The 27,560-nt window shown below is 41.8% G+C and overlaps 2 protein-coding genes across 11 annotated transcripts in view; one reads left to right on the top strand and one right to left on the bottom strand.

The window, feature by feature from the left end:
* The window catches only part of RGS14 (regulator of G protein signaling 14), a 93,559-nt gene that overhangs the window by 42,996 nt on the left and 23,003 nt on the right, over window positions 1–27,560 (bottom strand). The gene's annotated exons all lie outside the window — the stretch shown is intronic.
* The window catches only part of LOC139160707 (uncharacterized WD repeat-containing protein alr3466-like), a 40,134-nt gene continuing 21,671 nt past the window's right edge, over window positions 9,098–27,560 (top strand). For 8 of the 10 annotated variants that reach the window (XR_011557996.1, XR_011557995.1, XR_011557997.1 and 5 more), the window contains exons 1-10: window positions 9,116–9,202; window positions 12,687–12,792; window positions 13,724–13,902; window positions 16,154–16,359; window positions 17,375–17,512; window positions 19,355–19,538; window positions 21,476–21,569; window positions 23,848–23,946; window positions 24,812–24,902; window positions 26,272–26,463. Coding sequence is in view for 4 of the 10 variants with exons in the window: in XM_070738909.1 (XP_070595010.1) it covers window positions 12,690–12,792; window positions 13,724–13,902; window positions 16,154–16,359; window positions 17,375–17,512; window positions 19,355–19,538; window positions 21,476–21,569; window positions 23,848–23,946; window positions 24,812–24,902; window positions 26,272–26,463 (1,286 nt within the window). In the remaining 6 variants the exon portion in view is untranslated. Of the gene's footprint in view, window positions 9,203–12,686; window positions 12,793–13,723; window positions 13,903–16,153; window positions 16,360–17,374; window positions 17,513–19,354; window positions 19,539–21,475; window positions 21,570–23,847; window positions 23,947–24,811; window positions 24,903–26,271; window positions 26,464–27,560 lie in introns of all 10 variants that reach the window. The other 2 variants (XR_011557999.1, XM_070738907.1) reach the window with 2 other exon arrangements.

Genomic DNA, 27,560 nt, shown 5'->3' with positions numbered 1-27,560 from the left:
ATAAATACTAAAAATGATTTAAAAACCCATTAATATAAAAAGCCAAACATACATACAAACATACCGTACATGAAATTGTAAAGGCCCAGGGGGGAAAAGCATCTCAATTTTGCATGGGAAATGGTCTTTGTTGTGAACATAAGAACATAAGAAGATCCATGCTAAAGTCCATCAAGTCCAGCGTCACACAGTGGCCCACCAATTGTTCATGGGGATCTTGAGCTGAAAGAGAAGGCAAAATCTTCCCTTTCCCTTGACCCCCAACAAATGGGACCCAAAGGAATCCTGTCTGCCTCAACCAACATAGAGGCAGCACTTGGATATCTGTCTCAATAACCACCGATACACTTGGCATCCATGAATCTGTCTAATCCTGCCTTGAAGCTATCAAGACTTACAGCTGTCACGACCTCTTCTGGAAGTGAATTCCATAAACCAACGACTCTAGGGGTGAAGAAATATTTCCCTTGATTTGTCCTCACTTTCTTACCTATGAGCTTTAGGGAGTGCCCCCTTGTCCTAGTATTGTGTGATAAAGAAAATATTTTTTCTCTATCCACCTTTTCTATCCCATGCATGATTTTATACACTTCGATCAAGTCACCCCTTAAAGATTCACCACGTGAAGATTTAACAGTGATTACCAATGAGTTACAGAATAATTGCATTGCACAGGAAATGAATACTCGGATACCAAGCTGGGTAAAAGGAGTCACTTTATTAAATATTAACAGAAAGACCTGCAGGGGTCACTAAATGGGGCAGAGTTTCCTGACACAACATGTTTGGGCAACTAATGGGCATAATTTCATGCCTGGTCAGGGTGAGGCATGGCCCGCCTGGACCCAGCCCGGTAAGCCACGCCCAGCATGTGGGAGGGCTGACCTCCCCATGACCCAGAACCAGAAATAACCTAGCTGAGCCCCAAGGGCACCCCCTTCACACCGCTCTGACCGGTTAGGCAGCATGAGTTGTGCAATGGTGGAGCCAATCATCTTACAAAAAATGCCCAAAGGAGAACACACAGTTGCTACTGATATCCTTTCCGCCTCGTTTCTGCCATATAGTGACCAAATATATATATACAGTAATACCCCGGTTATTGCGTCCCCGACCATTGCGAACAGGGTAATTTGCGATTTTTCAACCCGGAAGTCAAAACACCATCTGCGCATGTGTGCCCTTTTTTTTCTATGGGCACGCATGCGTAGATGGCGCCCGGCAGATCAGCTGCTGGGCGGCTTCCCTGGGTCTTCCCCCTCTTGCTGGTGGGAGGGCGAGCAGCGGGCATCAGCAAGGAGTTTCCCCACCGCCCACGCAAACTCCTCGCTGCCGCCCGCCCTTCGCCCGCCCACGCCGTTCATTCTCAACTTCCCCCTGCCAGATGGGGGTAAATTATATTCTCCAATAATCTTTTTTTTATGCATAAAATCATGAATCTGCATCAAGAAAAAGAATAGTTAAGCAAAATATGTATGGAAACCATTGGAGGACTGTTCCAGCCAGCGCAGAGAAGCCGTTCGCTGGCGCTGGCTGTCGGCGCTTTTGAGCTGAGTCCCGGAGCGAATTCGCTCCGGGACTCAGCTCGAAAGCGCCGACAGCCAGCGCGGAGAAGCCGTTCGCTGGCGCTGGCTGTCGGCGCTTTTGAGCTGAGTCCCGGAGCGAATTCGCTCCGGGACTCAGCTCGAAAGCGCCGACAGCCAGCGCGGAGAAGCCGTTCGCTGGCGCTGGCTGTTTTAAAATGTCGCCGCCGGCATGGGGGGCTTGCCAGCACCCCCCGGACCCCCAACCCGGGTTTGGGGGGCTGCTAGGAAGCCCCCCATGCCGGCGGCGACATTTTAAAACAGCCGCGCCGCCCCCAATCTTCGGCTCCTCGCTAGCGCTGCGGGAGTAAAAACACCATCTGCACATGCGCAGATGGTGTTTTTACTTCCGCAGCGCTACTTCGCGAAAACCCGCTCGTTGCGGGGGGTCCTGGAACGGAACCCTCGCAACGAGCGGGGGATCACTGTACATCCAATTGTTGAATCAAAACCTATTTACAGACAGATGCATCCCGTAACCACAAATCCATTTCACTCATCTAGGATGGAGTAGGATTGCCAAAAATACCTACTTGGGCCCCCACTAGGCAACCTTTAAAAACACCCTGGATTGAGCGGGGGTGGTGTTGTCTGCAGGGCAGAGAGCTCAGCATGGAAGGGAAGCATGGGTGATAAGCAAGCCCTGATATAGGGTGCTAGCCCCACCCATGCTTCCCAGAATTCCCTAACAGGCAGCGAAATTCTCTGGGGTGCTGTCGCGCGAGATCACCCCTGCAGATAGGCAGTGCCGAGTTGCTTCCCGCCTTCTGCAAATGTCGGCCAAATGTTAAGTTAAGGCTGTTCTTTGAAAATTGGCATTAAATTGTATTACTATTTTAAGCATGCCTATGAGTAACAGCTATTTTATTTAATTCAACTTCTGTGCCGCCCAATCCCGAAGGACTCAGGGCGGCTTACAACAATATAAAATACAAAAAACAATTAAAAAGAAGTCCAATATATAACCTTACTGTAAAACCCGAATTAAAACCCAGAATAACTAAACAATCAGCATGCATACATATCGTTCATACAATTTGGCCATGATAGTTTTTAACTCATGCCACCCCCCTCAGGCCTGCCAGCAAAGCCAGGTCTTTGTGGCCTTTTTATTTATTTATTTTTTATTTATTCATTTGTCCAATACACAATACATATGGAAGAGAATAGACATGAAGTAATATATATAAAGATAATATGTAAAAATAGAGGAGAAGATATATGAAAGGAAGAAAATATATATGATATACAGTATAAGATAAAGGAAAGACAATTGGACAGGGGACGAAAGGCACACTAGTGCACTTATGTACGCCCCTTACTGACCTCTTAGGAACCTGGAGAGGTCAATCATGGATAGTCTAACGGAGAAATGTTGGGGGTTAGAGTTTGACACTATTGAGTCTGGTAATGAGTTCCACGCTTCGACAACTCGATTGTTAAAATCATATTTTTTACAGTCTTGTGTTGTTGCGGTTGAAGCTGAAGTAGTCATTGACCGGTAGGACGTTGCAGCATATGATCTTGTGGGCAATACTTTAGGCGCCGTAGTTCTAAGCTTTCTAGACCCAGGATTGTTAGTCTATTTTTGTAGGGTATTCAAGGATGGGTCTGGCAAAAGTTTTGTGGAAAGCCATTAGGGTGGAAGCAGTATGGACCTCGGGGGGGGGAGGAGTTGATTCCATTGAGCTGGGGCGGCAACAGAGAAGGCCCTTCCCCACGGCCCCGCCAACCTGCATGGCTTAGTCGACGGGACCTGGAAGCCAACTCTGTGTGCTCTTATAGGTCTCTGGGAGATATGCAGCAAGAGGCGGTCCCATATTTTGTAAGCAATAGCCACCTCTCTCATTTTTTAAAATAATATAGCAACAAATATTCCTTTCCTTTACCACTATAAAAAGGCATATCTGAGGAAGGGAAGAGGTTACCCTAATTTCAGGGAGGGTTCGTCCTTTCTGATTGCAAGGGTATACCAGTGGCTGACTGAGAACAAAACTGCCATTGTAGTTACTGTGAGCATGTAGTTTCCCCACCCCCAAGGTTTATAAACACAGGTTTATTTTTACCATGGAAAGCTCCTCTGCGGATTTTTTGTTTAAATAAAGATCAATTACTCCGAATACACTACAAACATTGTTTTCTATTTTAAAAAAGCAGTTGGTTAAAATGTAAGTACATAATCATAGTTGAGTCTTACCCAAACCAGAACTCTCCCAGTGTTTGGAATCTCAAGTCTCATACTCTTATTTTATTTTCAAACAAAGACTCTAAAAACTCACATTCCTGGCCTCTTCTTCTCCATTGCATTCAATTCTTGCAACCTCACTGTGTGCTGTACTTAAAACAATCTCAACTTCCCCCTGCCAGATGGGGGTAAATTATATTCTCCAATAATCTTTTTTTTATGCATAAAATCATGAATCTGCATCAAGAAAAAGAATAGTTAAGCAAAATATGTATGGAAACCATTGGAGGACTGTTCCAGTCTGTCATAATTCCTTTTGTCAATCTGAAGCTCCTGACCAAATTTTTCAAAATGAGGAACATTAGGGTCAGTTTCCTACTCACAGAAATTTACCATTGTTTATATTTTGTTCTGCCAAGTCAATGGAAAAAAAAATAGCTACCTTTCTAGATTTTCATGCAGTCAAGAGATTAGGATGTGCAACAGCGAGCAAATTTCAATTTGTATTTCTTGTCATTCTGCTACATGACCTAATGCAAAACAGTATTCTTATTAGAAAAGTATCAAAATTCAGACACTGTAACTATTCAGACACTTGGGGGAAAGATCAAAAGCAACATGAGAAAATATTATTTTACTGAAAGAGTAGTAGATGCTTGGAACAAACTTCCAGCAGACGTGGTTGGTAAATCCACAGCGACTGAATGTAAACATGCCTGGGATAAACATATATCCATCCTAAGATAAAAATATAGGAAATAGTATAAGGGCAGACTAGATGGATCATGAGGTCTTTTTCTGCCCTCAGTCTTCTATGTTTCTATGTTTCTATAACTTCGTTGCCATAAAGAGTCGTGACACTTCCCAATTGATCATCAGAAATTTTAACTGTATTTGGTGATCCATAATTTTTTATTTCTCTACTCATAATGTAGGTATGAAAAATTTTAAAGTTAATTATGATAAAGTAAAACATAATGTTAGCTAAACAATGTACTGGAATCTGGAGTGAAAGTTGCACCTTTATTGCTAGCACTGGTTTAGGACTTTCTAAGTGCGGAATGCCTTCCTTCCTTCCTTCCTTCCTTCCTTCCTTCCTTCCTTCCTTCCTTCCTTCCTTCCTTCTTCCAGTTAATAATAAAAGAGAGAGAAAGAAAGAGAACTTGGAAGCAGATTCTCGTTCTTCAGGGGACCAAGTGCTTCTTGAGAGTCTAAGTGTACTTCCTGTCCATATGCTGCTTGTTTCTCAATGTGTACCTTTGTAAAGATGTAGCTGTTGTCACCACTTCCTTCAGCCACTCATTTCTGATTCTTTCTCTTTACTGGGTAAGAAACAAGGTAAAATGCTGCCCAGGAAAAAGCTTTTTGTACAAGGGGGGGATGGAGTTGGGGATATTGAATTACAAAGCAAGCAAGGTAAATCTGAACAGCCATTTTATTTTTTCTCTACAGAAGTTTTGAGAAGCATGAATTGTTCTTTCCATTCCCACAGCTGCTTCCATTCTTAGAGTTGTCTCTGCTATACCTAGCTGTGATCTCTGTGCCTAGATCCCAGGCATGAGAAAAACAGCCTAGTCTCCATTTATGGATATTAAAGCACTAAGATCCTCCATGATGTCCCATAGAAAAAAAACACCTCTTCCGCTTAAAAATTACTAAGGCATAATAAAATGTAGGTGTAAAGCAAAGGCGACAAAAACATGTGTATGACGCACAAAGAAAAGATTACTTAACTCAGAAGTTGACTGAAACATAGTGAAACACATCCAGGAAATACCTCTTGGTCATCTTTAAATTCAAATCACCAAAATATGGTAGAATGTATCCTAAAATACTAAAAGAATTTGCACTGATGATTTAGTCAAATCTAAGAAATCCTGGAGAATGGGTACATTGCCACATGTCTAGGGATAAAACATATCTACTTAGTGTGCAATAGGATTGATATTCCTGGAGGCGTCTGTAATATGGTAAATGATTTAGCTTTATTAGATAAATGGTCAAAGCAATGGAAACTGCAGTTTAATGTTTCCAAATGTAAAATAATGCACTTAGGGAAAAGGAATCCTCAATCTGAATATTGTATTGGCAGTTCTGTGTTAGCAAAAACTTCAGAAGAAAAGGATTTAGGGGTAATGATTTCTGACAGTCTCAAAATGGGTGAACAGTGCAGTCAGGTGGTAGGGAAAGCAAGCAGGATGCTTGGCTGCATAGCTAGAGGTATAACAAGCAGGAATAGGGAGATTATGATCCCGCTATATAGAGTGCTGGTGAGACCACATTTGGAATACTGTGTTCAGTTCTGGAGACCTCACCTACAAAAAGATATTGACAAAATTGAACGGGTCCAAAGACGGGCTACAAGAATGGTGGAAGGTTTTAAGCATAAAACGTATCAGGAAAGACTTAACGAACTCAATCTGTATAGTCTGGAGGACAGAAGGAAAAGGGGGGACATGATCAAAACATTTAAATATGTTAAAGGGTTAAATAAGGTCCAGGAGTGAAGTGTTTTTAATAGGAAAGTGAACACAAGAACAAGGGGGCACAATTTGAAGTTAGTTGGGGGAAAGATCAAAAGCAACATGAGAAAATATTATTTTACTGAAAGAGTAGTAGATCCTTGGAACAAACTTCCAGCAGACGTGGTAGATAAATCCACAGTAACTGAATGTAAACATGCCTGGGATAAGCATATATCCATCCTAAGATAAAATACAAAAAATAGTATAAGGGCAGACTAGATGGACCATGAGGACAGTCTTCTATGTTTCTATGTTTCTACTTGAGGTGGGAAGATTAATACTTTAGAAGATAAACATGAAAAAAAAAACATACCTTGGGCTAAAAATAACAAACTGAAATAACAGACATGAAATCAAAGTTCATTTATGGGGGGGGAGAAACAATTAAATATACATTTATATGAGACTTCATAAATAGTAAGCGTGAATACTGTTCTGAATACTGTATAAGTCAGCAGTTTGTCATAGCCACTAAAAAGACAAACACAATTTCCAAATGCATCATTAGAATGATAATTTCCCAATCACCGGAAGTAACTGTTACACAATATTCTGCATTAGACAGACTTTCCCTTAACTTACAGAATTCCAGTTCTGATCACGTCTTTCAAGAAACTCAAGACCCAATTCAGAGTGAAGAAAAGGATCAGGGAAGTGGAAATTATGTCTTACAAAGAAAGTTGGAAGAATAGGGGATGTTTCGCTGTCAAAGGAAGACTGAAGGAACTATGACAACACTGGAAGGATGTCATGCTGAAGAATATTTGGTTTGGAACAAAAACTGGCTATAATTATATATTACAGTTTATTTGCAGAGAGCAGAATAGGTTTACAATACTAGAAGGCAGAGTCCAACTGAACTGAATATTAGGAAATCATCTTAGTATTTTTAATTTTGGGTTCCTGACCCAAAGATGCTTTTTCAGGAGACAACTGGAGTTTCTTGTGTTTCTTTTGAAGATGTTTCTTCAAAAAAAAAGGAGGGGGAGGAGGAGGAGGAAAAGAAGAAAGAGGAGGAGGAGGAAGAGGAGGTGATCCTCCTGAAAAAGCATCTTTGGGATAACCGTGACCTGGATGACTGTGTTGAACTATGATTTGGGCTCAGTGATCTAAGTATCCATTTCAACTCTAGGATTCAAGGGGAAAGAGGGGAGCAGGGCCTGACTGGCGTGACTTCCTCAACCTTGCATTTCCCAGAAATGTTGGATCACAACTTTCAAGATTTTTAAACAATACAAATCTATGACTTCTGGACATAATTTTTAATTATAATCCAACACATGTGGCCCAGATTGGGAAGAGGTATTTTAAAATCTTGGAGTCTAAATATGAGCCAGCAGTGTACAGCGGCAGTCAAAAAACCCAATACAATCCTAAATTGCTTTAACAGAGGGATACAATCTAGGACTAGGGAGGTACTAATACCACTCTATAAAGCCTTAGTTAGACCACACCTAGAGTACTACACTCAGTTTTGGTCACCACACTACAAAAAAGACATTGAAACTCTATAGAAAGTGCAGAGGAGAGCAACCAGGATGATAAGGGGACTAGAAACTATAACATACGAAGAGAGTTGCAGGAACTGAGCATGGTCAGTCTAGCAAAGAGAAAGACATGGGGAGACATGATAGCAGTCTTCCAATATTTGAGGGGCTGCCACAAAGAGGAGGGGGTCAGGCTGTTATCCAAAGCACCAGAAGGCCAGACAAGGAACAACAGATAGAAGCTGACCAAGAAGAGATTCAACCTGGAAATAAGGAGGAACTTTCTGATGGTGAGAGCCATCAACCAGTGGAACAGCTTGTCTGTGGAGGTGGTGAGCGCTCCAACACTTGGGACATTCAAGGAGAGATTGCACTGCCATTTGTCTGAAATGGTATAGGGACTCCTGCTTTGGGGGGTGGACTAGATGACCTGTGTTGTATCCTTGTAAATAGTTTGTTCCATGCAAAACGCTGTCTGAGCGGGAAACAGGAAGTCGCGCCTGATTGACTCAGACGCGGGCTGCTCTCTTTTGGCGGGAGCCGCAAATGTATAAAAAGAGCGGTTTCTCCCCAGGTAGAGCAGACGTGTTCCGCTGATTGTCACTTCCCCTTTTAAGAGCTGAATAAAGGAACCGTCTTTACTTAGCCTGTCTCCGGACTCTTCAACCTGCAAGATCCCTTCCAACTCTAATAAATACATGCATAAAATATGGAGACCCAAATTGGTTAATCCCCACTGATCCCCTAAAGCAGTGTTTCTCAACCTTGGCAACTTGAAGATATTTGGACTTCAACTCCCAGAATTCCCCAGCCAACGAATGCTGGCTGGGGAATTCTGGGAGTTGAAGTCCAAATATCTTCAAGTTGCCAAGGTTGGGAAACACTGCCATAAAGTGCTGGGTGCGTGCGGACTAATCAATGTCTTTGAAGCTTGCAGGATTGATGTGAAAGGAGAAAAAAAAATCGGGGAAACATGAAAACTCCCCTATGCTCCTTGGTGGGAGGGAAAGCCGCATACAATTTTAAAAAGTGTGCGTACTTTCGCAAGCAACAGGGCTGCAAATGCAATTCTTTCCGTCCATGATTTAAAAAAAAAAAACCAATCTGGACGAAATATAAAATTGAAGTGATGCTGTTGATGGGCTTGTCAGAAGAACCAAGCCGAATTTCCGAGTCGGCGTCCTGGGCCGCGTCGACCCGGTACACCGCATCCTCACGACTCCAATTCGCTGCCGGGGAAAAAACCCAACAACAACCCAGTGCTGGGTTGAAGTTTTCTCCCGCCCTCGCTTCACTTCATTTCCATGGCGACAGGCGGAGGAAGTAAACGAGACTTGAAGCTAACTCCGAGTTCCCAGGCGCCGCCGCCGCCGCCGCCTGAGAGGCCAGGAACTCTGCGATAAATCCTCCAGGCATATCGGGGCAAGTCTCGGAGAAAGGAGGCGGTGTTGTGGGGGGGTTGAATCATGGTCGTTTGTCATTGTCAGGGAACCGAGACGTCAGACCTACTGCAAAAGCGAGCTTAGGCGATGCTAGGAAATTGTGTGGTGAATCTCGGACAGTAACACCAAGTGCTTCTCAAATTTGGGTCAATTACTCCGAATTTGACAGAAGTGTGTGTTTTTTTTAATAACGACGGTTCGTATTTTGCTACACCTGTGTTACACCACATTGTTCATTGCTGAATTTTCATTCCTGGATATTTCCAAAGAAAACTGGAGAATTTATTACCATTTACGATGGTTGGTTGCTGGGTTGAGATAAGATAGGATAGAAAATAGAAATATAGAAGATTGATGGCAGAAAAAGACCTCATGGTCCATCTAGTCTGCCCTTATACTATTTCCTATATTTTATCTTAGGATGGATATATGTTTATCCCAGGCATGTTTCAATTCAGTTACTGTGGACTTACCAACCACGTCTGCTGGAAGTTTGTTCCAAGCATCTACTACTCTCACGTTTTCTCACGTTGCTTCTGGTCTTTCCCCCAACTAACCTCAGATTGTGCCCCCTTGTTCTTGTGTTCACTTTCTTATTCTCTCCTGAACCTTATTTAACCCTTTAACATATTTAAATGTTTCGACCATGTCCCCACTTTCCCTTCTGTTCTCCAGACTATACAGATTGAGTTCATGAAGTCTTTCCTGATACGTTTTATGCTTAAGACCTTCCACCATTCTTGTAGCCCATCTTTGGACCTGTTCAATTTTATCAATATCTTTTTGTAAATAGAATAGAATTGAATTCTTTATTGGCCGTGTGATTGGACAGACAAGGAATTTGTTTTGTACATAAAAGAAAATATACATTTGTCAAGAATCATGAGGTACAACACAATGATTGTCATAGTGGTTAAATAAGCAATCAGGATAAATAAGATAAATCAGATAAACTTGAAGAGAGGCTGGGAGGATGAGGGGAAGAAGGATAAGAGATCTTCCTTTTTCCAAGACATGGATTATCCTAACCAAGTCTTTGACTGAGATTAAAGTTTTAACCCTGCTGTTCTGTTCGGGTCTGTGAGACCCGAAATCAAGGTTTGAGACCCTGTAAAAAATTTTCCCTGCATATCTGAAACTTGAAATTTCATGACTTTTCATCATTTCAGGGGTTCTCTCTATGAGAATTTTTTTGGGGGGGTGGGAGGTTTCTTTCTTGCTGAAAAAAAACCCCTCCCTAATGTTATGTTCCCGGGTCACCCTGACCCGGACCGAAAACTCTTCATTTGCAGTGCTTATGTTTGGTCTTTTTGAAAGCTTTTTTCACTTGGAAAGTAGTCTGAACATTTCTTCACACAATGGAATGAAAATTGAACTGAAAAAATTAATCCTTATTGGTTTATTTTGCCCATAAATGTGCCTCCCCCCCCGTTTTTGTGAAAGTTTTTTCAATTTATGGATAGTTTTGCTTGCAAAATGCAGTCTATTTTACTGGAGTTGGTGTGGGAATGGTACCTTGAACATTTCTGAATATAAGAAAAATATAAAGGAACTGAAAAAAATGATTTTTACTGGTTTTTTAACATCAGAAATAAGGCCTCCCTCCCCCCCCTCGGCTGCTTGCAACCATTTTCACTTTATATTTACGCAGGCTTCAAATCCAAAATATTTTTAATATCTTAGGCATTCATTTACTCAATTTAACAATGCTGATCATCAAAAAAATATTTGTGGGGGTGGGGAAAAATTTTTTTTTCTGGGCAAAAAAAAAGTCACGTTTAGTCTGTTCGGGTCATATAGACCCGGACCAAAATGATTTTTTTTAGGTACTTGAATTTGGTATTTTTGAAAACTTTTTCAACTGGAAAACTAGTTTGAACATTTATGAACATAATGATATGAAAATTGAACTGGAAAAATTGAGACTTATATTTTTATTTTGATCAAAAAGCCCCTCCCCCCATCCTTTCTGAATTTCGTGTCAATTTCTATTTTTTAAGGCTACAAATCCCTAAGGAATTTTCCCCCAAAAGGTTTGATATACTAAATTGAACATTTCTGAATATAAGAAAAATATAAATGAACTGAAAAAAATGGTTCTTATTGGTTTATTTTTGCCACAAAAGGGACACCCCCCCCCGGCCTTGCTGTGTGCCATTATTGTCACTGTTCATACATATTTGTCTAGAAATATTTGGAATATCCTTTTGAAAATCAACCACATTGTAGCCAGATAACTAATTTTATGAAAGAAATCCATTTTACTAAAAAAAAGTATGTAAATTTGAAATTAACAGCATAAATTTTATATAAATTGAAATAACTTTATATGCAAAATAAACCAATATGCATCAATTTTTCCACTTCAATTTTCATATCATTATGTTCAGAAATGTTCAAGCTACAAATCCCACACCAACTTTAGCAAAATTGAATGTATTCTGCTAGCAAAACTATCCATAAAGTGAAGACTATGTCACAGAAACGGGGGGGGAGGCACATTTATGTGCAAAATAAACCAATAAGGATTAATTTTCTCAGTTCAATTTTCATATCATTGTGTGCAGAAATGTTCAAGCTACCAATCCCACACCAACTTTAGTAAAATAGAATGGATTTTGCAAGCAAAACTATCCATAAATTGAAAAAACTTTCACAAAAACGGGGGGGGAGGCACATTTATGTGCAAAATAAACCAATAAGGATTAATTTTTTCAGTTCAATTTTCATTCCATTGTGTGCAGAAATGTTCAAACATGTTTCCAGGTGAAAAAAGCTTTCAAAAAGACCAAACATAAGCACTGCAAATGAAGAGTTTTCGGTCCGGGTCAGGGTGACCCGGGAACATAACATTAGGAACTTTTTTCGAACAGAACAGCAAGAGATACCACTTTGCCTTTGCAAAGATGAGCAGAGCCATCCTTTCACACATGACTGCATCTATTGTGGTTTTAAGGCATCGGGTGGCATCTGAGCACTGCTTGGACTGCACTGCACATTTTTGGCCCCTGTTGTGTTGTCTGCCAAAGAAAACTTCAAGGCTCAGCCAGAAGCCCTGTTTTGCTTTTTCTCCCCTTCTCCCAATATCAGATTGAGTCATATGCACTTTTGCACTGATTTAGATACAATGCAGTAGGAAAACTATATAGCACATATCAGCCTAAAGTTGTTTCAGATTATTCCATATTTGTTAACACTGAAAATCTCTCTCTCTCTCTCTCACACACACACACACACACAATCTCCCATCTCACTTGTGTCCTCATGCAGCCTTCATAAGCCTTCCAAAATAAATTCCTCTTCCACCCCTCATTCTACCAATGTTAAACTCAACTCTCCTTTTGAAAGGAGCATGGTTGCTGATTTCAAAAAAACATGAGACTGACCAGGGTGAATGTGCATAGAATGTGACTATATTCTAATCCCTGCTCTTCATACTACTGTATTCTTCATTCCACCTCTAGATAATGGCCATGCGAGAGCACCTGCGAATAAAGGAACGTCACCGCTGTTCAATAACAGCTCTTGGCTACCATTCAGCTCGACGGGAATGCCTCACTGGCTTTGAAGGTGAGTCCATGCTGGCAAGGAACATTCTTCTCAGGTTCTAACTTTAAATATTTGCATCTAACTCCACTCCAGGGCCAGTTTCCTGCATCTGTCATGCTATGGCCAATTGGGTCTGAATGACAGATAATAACATAAGTATAATGACAGAATATAATTACTGCAGAAAAAACAATTGCTGCCAACCTGCCTTCCATTGAGGACCTGTACAATGCACAAGTGAAAAACAGGGCGGTGAAAATATTTACTGACCCCTCACATCCTGGACATAAATTGTTTCAACTCCTACTCTCAAAATGACGCTATAGAGCACTGCACACCAAGACAGCTAGACACAAGAACAGTTTTTCCCCAAACGCCATCACTCTGCTAAACAAATAAACGCCATCACTCTGCTAAACAAATAAACGCCATCACTCTGCTAAACAAATAATTCCCACTGTCAAAGCTATTTACTAAGGCTGTATTATTACTACTAGTAGTCTTTTCATTGTTCCTATCACCCATTTCCTCCCACTTTTGACTGTATGACTGTAACTTGTTGCTTGTATCCTTAAGGTTTATATTAATATTGATAGTTTCCTTATTGCTTATTTGTACCCTATGACAATCATTGTGACTCTTAACAAATTTATCTTTTCTTTTATGTACACTGAGAGCATATGCACCAGAAACAAATTCCTTGTGTGTCCAATCACACTGGGCCAATAAATTATTCTATTCTATTCTATTCCATAACAGGTCTAATTTCTCTTACAACAATTAGGAGAACAAAATTTAACTTTCTGCCTATACTAAGAAACTGCTTTTCTATTCCATCTATAATATAGATTGAATTATATTTATATGTATATATATATGAATACGTTCCAAGTACTTCCTAAAGTGAACTCCTGTCCACCTAAGTGGCACGTCACCTTTATTGCTCTGATAGATGGAGTGATCAAATGGTGGGACTTGGAAAGTGGCCACATGACCTTGTGCACCAAAGAACATGCTGGCTGGGTCACCCACTTCCTCTCCTGGATACAGGCACGGCTCCTCTTCTCTGCCTCCAACGACAGCTCTGTCCTGATTTGGGCTCCAGGCGGTACAGTGCTTGACCGTATTCTGGTAAGAGTGGCCCCTTGTGACACCTTAGGGCTAAGAATTCAATCGTAATAAGATCAGTAATGTGTTTTCTGAAATCGCAAGCTATTGTACAGAATTGATTGCAGGAGTTCCCCAACCTTATGGTCACCAGTGGTCTAGTCACCTTGCAACACAACACCAATGACCCGCAGCTCATGGCAAACATGGTGTCCTAAGGTTATAGAATGATTATGTCAGGCAATTGCCATTCAAGGGTATCTCAGCCTTGATTGATTGATTGATTGATTGATTGATTGATTGATTGATTGATTGATTGGATTTGTATGCCACCCCTCTCCGTGGATTCGGGGCGGCTAACAACAGTGGTAAAAACAACATGTGACAATCCAATACTAAAACAGTTAAAAACCCTTATTATAAAACCAATCATACATACAAACATGCCATGCATTGTAGAAGCCTAGGGGGAAAGAATATCTCAGTTCCCCCATGCCTGATGGCAGAGGTGGGTTTTAAGGAGCTTACAAAAGGCAAGGAGGGTGGGGGCAATTCTAATCTCTGTGGGGAGTTGGTTCTAGAGGGCCGGGGCCACCACAGAGAAGGCTCTTCCCCTGGGTCTCGCCAAACGACATTGTTTAGTTGGCTGGACACGGAGAAGACCCATTCTGTGGGACCTAACTGCTCGCTAGGATTCGTGCGGCAGAAGGTGGTCCCAGAGATAATCCCGGTTAGAATCCCTGAGGATGCTGGGGCACTAAAATTACCTTAGAAGTTCATTCCACCGCTTGCAACAAAATGCCTTATTCCACCAGATTTGAAATACTGCGATTAGACAATTTACAACTACCTTGCCTACGGTCTGATCTATCTGTATTTCATAAAATCATATACCAAAAGGTCCTTCCTGTTAGTGACTACTTCACCTTCAACTGCAGCAATACACGAGCATGTAATAGATTCAAACTAAATGTAAACTGCTCTACACTCAACTGCAGAAAATATGATTTCAGCAATAGAGCGATCAATGCCTGGAATGCACTACCTGACTCTGTGATTTCCTCCCCAAACCCGAAAAACTTTAACCTGACTACAGTTGACCTCTCCCCGTTTCTAAGAGGTCTGTAAGGGGCATGCATAAGTGCACCATTGTGCCTACCGTCCCTGTCATACTGTCCTATTGTCCTTTTTTATCATTACCTTTTACTTATGTTTATACAAACTACTATCCTATACATATTTGATAAATAAATAAAATAAAATAAACCTGCCTTGGAAGTATTTAGAAGCAATTTAGGATCATAAGAACTTTTTAAAAAAAATCTCTGAGTTGTTCCTTTAACAAGAATGGATTTGTCTGCCTGTAGGACTCAAATGTCTTACTGATCAGTCTTCCACCGAGACTAATTGTGTTTAGATTGTGCTGTGGCAGTGATGCCTTTCTCAGTCTCAGGGTCCTTCAGGTAGACATTGTTCTGTCAGGCTCTCTGGTAGACTCCTCCCAAAAATTCACAGGTACAAATTTCAGACACACACACGTTTGAAAATTCAAAACAATGTTCTTTATAATGAAAATTCACTTAAAATAAGCCCTCTTTTGGTATAGCAAAGAGCACTCGTCTCCAAACAAATTGGTAATTTATATAAGTCCCTTATCAGTTCTGTGATACTTAGCTTGCAGCTGTGAGGCAATTCACAGTCCTTCTTCTTTCACAAAGTGAAACACACTTTGCTCTAGTTTAGTTTCAAAGCGGGGGAAAATCAGCACACAAAAAGTCCAAGTCAGTAAAGCAGTCACGAAACACAACGATCAGATAATCCTCCACAATGGCCAAACCCACAGGCTGCTATTTATAGCAGCCTCACTAATCACCACAGCCCCACCCAACCACAGGTGGCCTCATTTTCTTTGATAATAATCTCTCAGTTGTTGTTGCCTATGCATCGCTCTCCGCATGCATGGCTGTATCATTAGCTCTTGTTCTGAATCCAAGGAGGAGCTAGATAATTGATCTCCTTCTGAGCTGTCTGCCACACTCTCCTCCTCCCTGTCACTCATGTCTTCTTGGTCAGAGGAGCCTTCATCAGCAGATTCCACCGGGGGCAAAACAGGCCTGCAGCATGTGGATGTCTCCCCCACATCCACAGTCCTTGGGGCAGGAGCTGGGCCAGAACTAACCACAACACCACTGAGACTAATTGTGTTTAGATTGTGCTGTGGCAGTGATGCCTTTCTCAGTCTCAGGGTCCCGCTCCTTTCTTTTCCCCTCTCCAGTTGGGCTATCCCATCTTCACCTTGGCAATCAGCCTGGCTCGGCATCTCCTTCTTTGTGGCAGCAAAGGACGCCTGACAGTTTTCCCCTTGGATGAAAAAAGAGAAACTGGGCACATAGTCAACATCACCCAAAGCTTCTCTGAATGGACTCACAGTGATATTGTATCCTGCATCACCTGCCTTGACAATCACATTTATACTGCTGGGTGAGTTTGGAAGTGGAGATAGTCTTCCCCTTGTGGGCAGATTCAGAATCTAAATATTTTGGATGCCAGTAATAAATTACAGCCATTGGTAAGTCTGTTTTTGACAATTTGGTAATCTCCAGATTTGTAAAATAGGATTCAGACACACACACACACACACACACACACACACACACAATGATGAGCGAGGGTGGTGCAGCAGGTAGAGTGCTGTACTGCAGGCCACTAAATCTGACTGTAGATCTGTAGGTCAGCGGTTCAAATCTCATCACCGGCTCAAGGTTGACTCAGCCTTCCATCCTTCCGAGGTGGGTAAAATGAGGACCCGAATTGTGGGGGCAATATGCTGGCTCTGTTAAAAAAGTGCTATTGCTAACATGTTGTAAGCAGCCCTGAGTCTAAGGAGAAGGGCGGCATAAAAATCGAATAAATAAATAAATAACCACTTGACTAGAAGTCGTAGGAGTCATAGGACCATATATGTTGGAGAAGGTTAAATAGCTGTTTTGTAATTTGAAGTCCTGTGTCCATTGTTGATGTTACAAGAAGAGATTTACCAAAAGGACCCCAGAACATCTCAGCAAAAGGAAAAAGGTCTTATGGGTACTGGATTGCTCTGAAGGACAATTATGTGAATTACAGCACTTCTCTGAAAACAGAAGCCACATTTTGCCTGCACCAATAAGGTTCCCTGGTATGCTTTGAGCCGGCTGCTGAAAAGTTTAAACAAAGCCCATTGAATTCAATTCAATTCATCTTTGGTTAGAGCCTCGGTGGCGCAGCGATTAGAGTGCAGCACTGCAAGCTACTTCTCCTGATAACCGGCTGCCACCAGGCTCAAGGTTGACTCAGCCTCCCATCCTTCCAAGGTCGGTAAAACAAAGACCTAGATTGTTGGGGGCAGGAGGCTGACTCTCTATAAACCGCTTTAGAGAGGGCTGTAAAGCACTGTGAAGCGGTATATAAGCCTAAATGCTATTGCTATTGGTTGATCATTCCTCCTCACCAATTCCAGGTATGACAAAAAACTGCTGATCTTTGACACTTACCAGACCGCAGGTAGAAAAGGCCTGACCAAGAAGCACTGCATCTCACAGGCCCACAACGCAGCCATCACCCACTTGATTCTGGTGCGCCAGCAGGAAACTACCAGGTACAAGCAGAGGGGGGCGTCACATAATGTAACAACCAGTCTGCCCAGAACCGTGCAGCATCAAAACCACAGGGATTATATAGGATGGGATGTTGCCGTCCAGACGCTGGTCAGAACTACATGGGGCTACCTTTGAAAAGTGTTTGGAAACTTCAGATCGTGCAGAATGCAGTAGCGAGAGCAATCATGGGCTTCCCAAATATGCCCATGTTACACCAACACTCCGCAGTCTGCATTGGTTGCCGATCAGTTTCCAGTCACAATTCAAAGTGTTGGTTATGACTTATAAAGCCCTTCATGGCACTGGACCAGGATATCTCCGAGACCGCCTTCTGCCGCACGAATCCCAGTGGCCGGTTAGGTCCCACAGAGTTGGTATTCTCCGGGTCCCGTCGACTAAACAACATCGTCTGGCGGGACCCAGGGGAAGAGCCTTCTCTGTGGCAGCTCTGACCCTCTAGAATCAACTCCCCCCAGAGATTAGGACTGCCCCCACCCTCCTTGCCTTTCGTAAACTCCTTAAAACCCACCTCTGTCATCAGGCTTGGGGGAACTGAGACATCCCCCCCTTGCCTATGTAACTTTGTGCATCATATGACTGTGTGTACTGGGGGGTTTTTTTTAGACTTTGTAATGTAAAATTGTTATTTTAGATTTTAATTATTAGATTTGTTACCATGTATTGTTTTTATCACTGTTGTGAGCTGCCCCGAGTCTACGGAGAGGGGCGGCATACAAATCTAATAAATAATAATAATAATAATAACTACCGGTTTGCTTGAATTGGTCCAAACCAGCAGCAGCCCACCTTTGGGTATAAGCTAGATGAAGGATTTGGTTTTAGCCATATGGCAGTGATGGCAAACCTATGGCATGGGTGCCACAGGTGGCACACAGAGCCATATCTGCTGCCACCTGAGCTGTTGCCCTAGCTCAGCTCCAAAATGCATGTTTGGGCCAGCCAGCTGATTTTTGGCTCGCACAGAGGCTCTGGGAGGGCGTTTTTTACTTCCAGAGAGCCTTCGGGGGGATGGGGGAGGGCCTTTTTACCCACCACCACCCCGGCTCCAGAGAAGCCTTTGGAGCCTGGGGAGGCCCAAACACGAGCCTACTGGGTCCACCAGAAGTTGGGAAACAGGCCATTTCTGGCCTCCAGAGGGCCTTCAAGGGGTGAGGGAAGCTCACCCCTTGAAGTTTTTGCCCTCCCTAGGCATTGAATTATGGGTGTGTGGGCACTCGCACATGTACGATAGCTTGTGTGCATTCTCTTTCGCCACCTGAGGAAAAAAAGGTTCGCCACCACTGGCATATGGCCTTTTATTTATTTATTTTTTGCATCCTCCTACATGTTCAGATGCTTTTAAAAGTGGGAACTTTGCCCCTGTTTATTGGGAAGGTGCCAGCTAAAAGAGGTGCCTTTTCCTCTGAATTGGTTGGACTATAACAAATGAAAGAAGTAGAGGTTTGGGGAAGGAAGAGGTTTACCACAAAGGGGAACTGGACAATTCAGGGTTTAAATAGAACTTCTGGCAGAGAGAAAAACAACTGAAAGGTACAAACAGAATTGTGGATAGAAAATAGGTTCTAAAACACTGCAAATTTTTATTTTTTAATTTTTTTAGTTTATTGTTTTGTCAAGTACATATTGGAGATATGTAAAGAAATAATAATATTCATATACATGATACTAGTAAAAAAAAATAAAAGAAGAAATATTAGGACATACAGGGTTTGTTAAATGTGTTAAATGTGGGGTATTAAGCAGCTGCTTGAAAACTCTGCTGGCCTTCCACTGTGATTTCCTGTTTCCTTGTAAGCCCTGACATGGGAATTCATTTGCAGGGCGCTTTCGGGCTCCTTTGACCAGACCGTTGGCATCTGGTCCCAGGATGGCAAGTTGATCCAGCGCCTCGGCCCTTTCGTCAGTAGCATAACTGGACTCTGCTACGTAGCACCCACAGGCGTCATTTGGATTACTAGTGGCTCTGCCCAGCCCACCCTTTATGAGCCGCAGTCTGGAGAAATAGTGAGTGACACAAGAGTATTTGATGCAATTCTGGCAGTAACTGTTGGACGGATTTGTGATTATAAGGAGCCCTCTACTGGCAATGCTTGATATTACAGTTGATAGTCAGGAAAAAACGAATACTGTACAGTAAAGGCAACTATGGGCGTTTACCACACCATTTCACATCCTAAAATCAGGAGTCTCCAGCCTTGGCAACTTTAAGACCTGTGGACTTCAATTCCCAGAGTTCCTCAGCCAGAAAAGCTGGCTGAGGAACTCTGGGAGTTGAAGTCCACAAGCCTTAAAGTTGCTAAGGTTTCAGGCCCCTGTCCTAAATTCTCAAAAACACTCAGGACAAACCATGATTCTCTTTACTTCTGTCACTGTGAAATGTGGGATGAAAAGGTAAATTTGCCTTGAGCTGAACTTGAATCCTTGTCATTGTCATCAATTGTCACCCCGCCTTTACTTACTAGCTGACCCTGACCCACCTCAAAGACCCTCAGTCCTTCAGATTATTCATCCAAACCTTAAAGCAAATCGACCCCCATTCAGGGATTTTTAAAAATAAAAGCCACACTTGGTTAGGGTTAGAAGACTTGAATCTCTAGAGTGGGTGAGGCAAGATTTCTCTCCCATGTAGAAAATAGCCATTCTAGCTGCACTGCAACCAAACAGGAAATGAACTTAGCGGTGCTCACCCACACCGCTCTGGAGTTGCTTTCCAATCAGTTCAAAACTTGTGTAAATGTGGCCAGCCAGAGAATTTTCCCCACACAGAAAGATTTTGTAGATTAAACTTGGACAGTTTGCTTTCAGGACTTCCGTTTATAACATAAAACAATAACCGCCAAAATCTTGGGGGGGGGGGACAAATATTTTGTTAAATTCATGTGGTGAAAAGCACAAGAGCTATAATTAAATATTGATGAGGCAAATAAAATAAAAATCTGCCAATCCGGAACCTATTTACAAATACTTTGCAAATTAGGCTATAATAATCCGAGCTGGGTAATCCTATAGACCAGGGGTCCCCAAACTTGGCAACTTTAAGACTTGGGGACTTCAACTCCCAGAATTCTCCAGCCAGCACAGCTGGCTGGAGAATTCTGGGAGTTGAAGTCCCCAAGTCTTAAAGTTGCCGAGATTGAAGATCTCTGCTATAGACCCTTCTTAAATTTGCTAGTCAGTACCACTAAGGGATCCCCTGTGGGCAGAGGCCATTGCTGAACAATACATTGCATGCGGAAGACTCACAGTATAAATTCTGGTCATACCAAACGATGTCAAGTATTAGACGTTTTAAAGATTTATCTGTCTGGCCCTTGACTTCTAATCCATACAAAGCAGCTTCTTCTTTTCTTAGTAGTTTTTCAGCAGGAAAGATTTTTCTATGAGGAGGTAAAATTTCACCCTTGTCCATCCTTAGGGAATAAATTCCTTCACATTAATGACTTCATCTGACCGTTTGTGAAGGATGTTTCTTGTAAGTCTATTCCTTGCCTCTTGAGAGCTTAAATCCATTTTGCCAGATAGATGGTACCGTATAAATGACATAAAGACTGCACAGAACTATTTGATATTGAAACATTATGATGCTTTTTCAGATGTCAGCAACAGATACAATTAAGATTAAACTCTAACTGTCTAACCTGTGGCTTAGCTGTTGTTTCTTTCCATTATTGTAAATAGTGTTTTCATTTGTGGTCACTATTGAGTCGAATAGAATTGCTCCAAGACATGTTGAAATTTTTAAAATAAAAAGTTACCATTCAAGAATATTGCTTATCTTTCTGGTGTTTGTTTGTTTTTTTCCTGTAGCTGTGCAACTTCATTTGACCAGAGCTTTTCAGAACACTGCCACAAATTTATCTTTTTCATTTCCTCACAGATAAAAAAGTTTGGGCTACACATAAACAATAAAGCCATATTATAAATAGCCATCTCTCTTTCAGGTTTCACAGTTTATATCCACCTTCCAGGACAATCAGAAGGAGGAGCTGGTTCTCCAGCAGCTCTTCAGCCTGCCAGACTCAAGACATGTGATTGGTGAGTACCCCAGCAAAGCACTGATACCTCTTTCCTCAGATTTGCACATCAAAATCTCACCTGGCCCTCCTAACCTCTTACCATGGACTCTGTCTCCATAACCTATAAAACAAGGAAGCTCCAAACGTGGCCACTTTAAGGCTTGTGAACTTCAACTCCTAGAATTCCTGAGTCAGCCATGCTGGTTATGGGGAATTCTGGGAGTTGAAGTATTTAAGTCTTAAAGTGGCCATGTTTGGAAACTTCTGCTATAAACCAATTCTTTCACGTTCTTAACATACAATTACATGTGTAAAATAGCCAAGGAAGACTTGATGTAATATGTAAACCAGTTCATCTCAACCTGATACATTCCACATGTGCCAGAAATGCATCTCCCACTATTTGAGGCATGGTGGTGCAGTGGTTAGAATGCAGTACTGCAGGCTATCTTATTGCTCACTCTAGAAGTTCGATTCTGAATGGCTCAAGGTTTACTCAGCCTTCATTCTTTTGGCGTTGGTAAAATGAGGACCCAGATTGTGGGGGCTAATATGCTGACACTGTAAACCACTTAGAAAGGGCTGTAAAGCACTATAAAGTGGTATATAAATCTAAGTACTATTGTTATTCCTTGTGAACATACACAGGCTGAGTATTCTGGGATTTACAACCTCCTTAGCTCTAGAATGCATCAAGTTACAGGAAGTTAGGTCAGAGCATTGTATGAAAACTGCTGGAGATCAAATTCAAGCCATTCAACATTAACGTTTGATAATCTTGAATCTGTCCCTATTTCTTAGCCTAACAGTCTCTATAGTTACTTTATAGAATTAACTTGAGGATGGCATGCGGGAGAAATTTGTAGTGGAGGGAAGGCAAGCAGAATATAAAGTCACACCATCAATTAATTTAGCCGAAATTACCGTAAGTTGCAGAAGATAGAATTTTCCCAAAAGCTGAGTCGGCTGAGTTGAAGCATGATTCGAGAACTGAGTCTCAATTTAGGTATGATATTGACAGTGCAATTCCAGGCTAATTTCTCTGCTCCATCTTAGTGAGTATCTCTCCGTTCACTTGCTTTGCAGGGATAAAAGATGGCTAGGAGGATAAACAGGAGTGGAAACCTTTGTCACCATCCACCCTGAACCCACTTCAGCTGACTGGGACTTCTGCTGCTAGGAATTGTAGTCCCAATAATAGTGGAGAGCATAAGATTGAGGAGAGTCTCATATGTTTAATTTGGCACATCAACAAATCCCATTTTCAATATTTTTTCCCAATATGGAGTTTCTGTTTTATAGGAATATAAATTGAGCTGATGATTTATTTATTTTTAAATAGAACATTTCCAGCCTTAGCCTTTCTCTTTCTTGAGGTATTACTTTACTAGATAAATGGTCAAAGCAATGGAAACTGCAGTTTAACGTTTCCAAATGTAAAATAATGCACTTGGGGAAAAGGAATCCTCAATCTCTGTATTGCATTGGCAGTTCTGTGTTAGCAAAAACTTCAGAAGAGAAGGATTTAGGGGTAGTGATTTCTGACAGTCTCAAAATGGGTGAGCAGTGTGGTCGGGCGGTAGGAAAAGCAAGTAGGATGCTTGGCTGCATAGCTAGAGGTATAACAAGCAGGAAGAGGGAGATTGTGATCCCTTTATATAGAGCGCTGGTGAGACCACATTTGGAATACTGTGTTCAGTTCTGGAGACCTCACCTACAAAACGATACTGAAAAAATTGAACGGGTCCAAAGACGGGCTACAAGAATGGTGGAAGGTCTTAAGTATAAAACGTATCAGGAAAGACTTAATGAACTCAATCTGTATAGTCTGGAGGACAGAAGGAAAAGGGGGGACATGATCGAAACATTTAAATACGTTAAAGGGTTAAATAAGGTTCAGGAGGGAAGTGTTTTTAATAGGAAAGTGAACACAAGAACAAGGGGACACAATCTGAAGTTAGTTGGGGGAAAGATCAAAGGCAACATGAGAAAATCTTATTTTACTGAAAGAGTAGTAGATCCTTGGAACAAACTTCCAGCAGACGTGGTTGGTAAATCCACAGTAACTGAATTTAAACATGCCTGGGATAAACATATATCCATTGTAAGATAAAATACAGGAAATAGTATAAGGGCAGACTAGATGGACCATGAGGTCTTTTTCTGCCGTCAGTCTTCTATGTTTCTATTGTGTAATCTGTTGTCTGGTAAGATCTTTTTGAGTAATCCAAGTAACCTTAAGCAATCCCCAAAATATTGTTTTAGGTAAAACGCATTCAATGTTGTTCTCTTTTGAGGCATAGCAAAACCACAGCAATTGGTGATCTGGCGCTATAGTGAGTTGGGATGTCTAACGCTGCTGCCATGCAAACACTCCCTGGAATGCCTTGCTTACGGTAAGTAGCCACGCATAGCCCTGACTCGCTATCTGCTCAGCCTCAACCTGCACTGGTTCAGTGAGCATACGTTTTATCAGACGCAACAACTCATAGCCAAAATAACCTTTTGAATGAGTCAAGCCAGCTACTTAGTGTTCTGGTTTCAGGCTAACTCAAATAATAATTGGAATAAATGATTGCCAAATGCTTATATTTGTAAAAACACAGCAGCTTCTTTATTTTTCCTTCATCTTCCAGTACGCAATGACGCAATGCTTTTCTTTCTCATCTCCCTCCTTAGCAGATAAGCACATTATCTTAGTAACATCAAAACATTCCACAAGTCATTCTAATACTTATGGGCTAATCAGTGCTAGCAAGGAGCCATAAGTACAGGTTATAAATCACACGATTCTTTGCCTACTTTCCGGAGCGTGTCAGGGACACCTCCATTTTGGTATGACAAGATTGAGCGGCATCAGCTTCTTCTTCCGTTCACACCCGGATGTGAGGTAATTGATTAACTAGTTCCTCACCTCCTAATATCTCCTTCCTGTCACTTGTTCTAATCGCTTCTGGGAACATCTGAAGTAGAGGTTAATCCACCTCAAGTCCTCCCCATTTGATCCTCAATCCATCTCTACGTCACTAGCCTCCTCCTCTCCTTCACTAACATTCCTTTCTGTCTGTAAATCAGGCAAATCTGCCAATTCTAAATCGCTCCCCCCTTCGGAATCCGAGCATTCCTCAGGCTGAAAGGGAGTATACACAACAGTTAGTATTTGGGCTGATCTTTATATCATTTCCTCAGTGGTAAACTCTTTGTCTGGTTTACGAGGTCCAAGTTACTTTTGGTTCACCTTCTCCTTGTTACCTTTATTAGCCAAAAAGGAGCCCATTTTGCTCTTCGGTGGGGACAGCAATGGAATGTTGCAAAAATGGGAAAGAAGCTACAGATCTCCCTTCATTTACAGGTAAAGGTTTATCACTACATCCCGGAAATACCTCCAGGCACTGATATAATTTGTTCAGAGATTTCTATTGCCCAGATATGGATTACTACTGTTGTAACTAGTTATATGTGGCAAGCGGCAAGCTGCTGCTGATAAAAAAGAGGAAACAGAATCCTTACTGATACGATTTGTTTGTTTGTTTGTTTGTTTGTTTGTTTGTTTGTTTGTTCGTTCGTTCGTTCGTTCATTCATTCATTCATTCATTCATTCATTCATTTATTTATTGGATTTGTATGCCGCCCCTCTCCGTAGACTCGGGGCGGCTAACAACAGTAATAAAAAACATCATGTAAATCCAATACTAAAAACAACTAAAAAACCGTTACTGTAAAACTAAACATCCATACAAACAAACAAGCATTCCATGCATAAATTGTAAAGGCCTAGGGGGAAAGAATATCTCAATTCCCCCAAGCCTGACGGCAGAGGTGGGTTTTAAGGAGCTTACAAAAGGCAAGGAGGGTGGGGGCAATTCTAATCTCCGGGGGGAGTTGATTCCAGAGGGCCGGGGCCGCCACAGAGAAGGCTTTTCCCCTGGGCCCCGCCAAGTGACATTGTTTTGTTGACGGGACCCGGAGAAGGCCCACTCTGTGGGACCTAACCGGTCACTGGGATTCGTGCGGCAGAAGGCGGTCTCGTAGATACCCTGGTCCGGTGCCATGAAGGGCTTTATAGGTGATGACCAATACTTTGAATTGTGACCGGAAACTGATCGGCAACCAATGCAGACTGCGGAGTGTTGGTGTTACATGGGCATTTTTTGGAAAGATGCTTAGCATATTAATGCTGGGGGTTTGCTAATTTCCAGATTTATGTAGTTTAATTGATAAACTTTCTATCTTCATTTGATCATTATCTTCAAGGGCATTTGTCCATGAAAGGGACACAAGGCTGCAGTGTGCTCCGATCTGCCAAGAATCTCACTTCCATCTCTCACTTGGATGAGTCGGCCTCTATCATTTGTTCTGTATAAAAAGTGGATGTTATACATCCTCTTTCCTGTCTCCTCTGTTCGTGTTCTAACCTGGTCTAGTCATAAAGCAACTCAGCATCCCTCCCATCACCCAGCAATGTCTCCGGTCTTTCTTCTCTTGTGGCTCTGTTCACACAATAACTTGTTTACTGAATTTATTTATTTGGTGGGTTTGCAAAATAGGCCGAACTGTAACTGAATAGTTGAGTTCGCACATGATGCTAAGCCATTAAACATCCAACTACGTATAATGCTAATCAAATCTAGCAGCTTATACAAATGTATCTGTCAGTTATTTTTTAAATAAACTGATTAAGTACATTGTGTAAACACAGATTGTGTAACTGTTATATTCAGCAGGGAATCCTTCCATCTAGACAAAGCCCACTTGGAGCGACGAGGACCTTTGGCTGATCAGATAGAGGAAGGCCATCAGAAAGAATCGGAATCTGCCGAAAAATTGAGGGTTTGCAGTAGGCTCCAAAGCTGTTCCAGCAGATCCCAGACCACAATCAAAGGCACAGAAAAAGGAAAAATAGAGTTCACTAGGTATCTATCAGGATCTGGTCTCTCTGAATACAGGCCACTATAGCTGAACTAACAATATTAGATTAAGTTTTCCCCTAGAGATGAGATAGGTCTTTCTCCATCTGTTTCATAGATTAGTGCTAATTAAAGCCTATCTATCTATCTATCTATCTATCTATCTATCTATCTATCTATCTATCTATCTATCTACAGTATCTATCTATCTACAGTATCTATCTATCTATCTATCTCTCTACAGTATCTATCTGTCTGTCTGTCTGTCTGTCTGTCTGTCTGTCTGTCTGTCTATCTACAGTATCTATCTATCTATCTATCTACAGCAGGGGTCTCCAAACTCGCCCACTTTAAGACTTGGGGACTTCAACTCCCAGAATTCCTCAGCCAGCTTTGCTGCCTGGGGAATTCTGGGAGTTGAAGTCCACAAGTCTTAAAATGGACGAGTTTGGAGACCACTGATCTACAGTATCTATCTATCTATCTATCTATCTATCTATCTATCTATCTATCTATCTATCTATCTATTTAATTTGTTCGATTTCTAAGCCGACCTTCTCCTGAGACTCAGGGTGGCTTACAACATATTAATACATAACAATGGAAGAAATCAAATTGGATAAAACAACATTATAAAACCCCTTGACTTAAAACGTGTCACAGACAACCCATCTCACACAACTCTGTCATATCTCCAACACATCTCCAACAATAATAAGGGCTGGCGCAAAGTGACCAAGTTCAACAGCCCCAGGCCTGCCAGCATATAGGCGTGTTTTTAAACTTTTTCAGAAGGCCAGGAGAGTGGGAATAGTATGGATCTCCAGGGGGAGTTGATTTCAGAAGGCAGGGGCAACCACAGAGAAGGCTCTTCCCCTGGCATTGTCTGGCTGACGGGACCTGGAGAAGGCCGACTCTGTGGGCCCTAACCGGTCGATGGGATACATGAGGTTTTTTTCTCTTTGCTATGCCAGATAGGGTATTCAAAGAGATAGTAAGTAAAGTACAGCACCTGCACATATAAAAGGCTATACGTACAGTGTGGGGCCAAAGTTTGCTACTTTGAAATTTGCAGGGTTACAACTGCCAAGCAATTCTTTGAA

The sequence above is a fragment of the Erythrolamprus reginae genome, chromosome 2 (genome assembly GCF_031021105.1).
Source record: "Erythrolamprus reginae isolate rEryReg1 chromosome 2, rEryReg1.hap1, whole genome shotgun sequence".
Lineage (NCBI taxonomy): Eukaryota > Metazoa > Chordata > Lepidosauria > Squamata > Dipsadidae > Erythrolamprus > Erythrolamprus reginae.
This window is presented reverse-complemented; position numbering and strand designations above follow the sequence as displayed.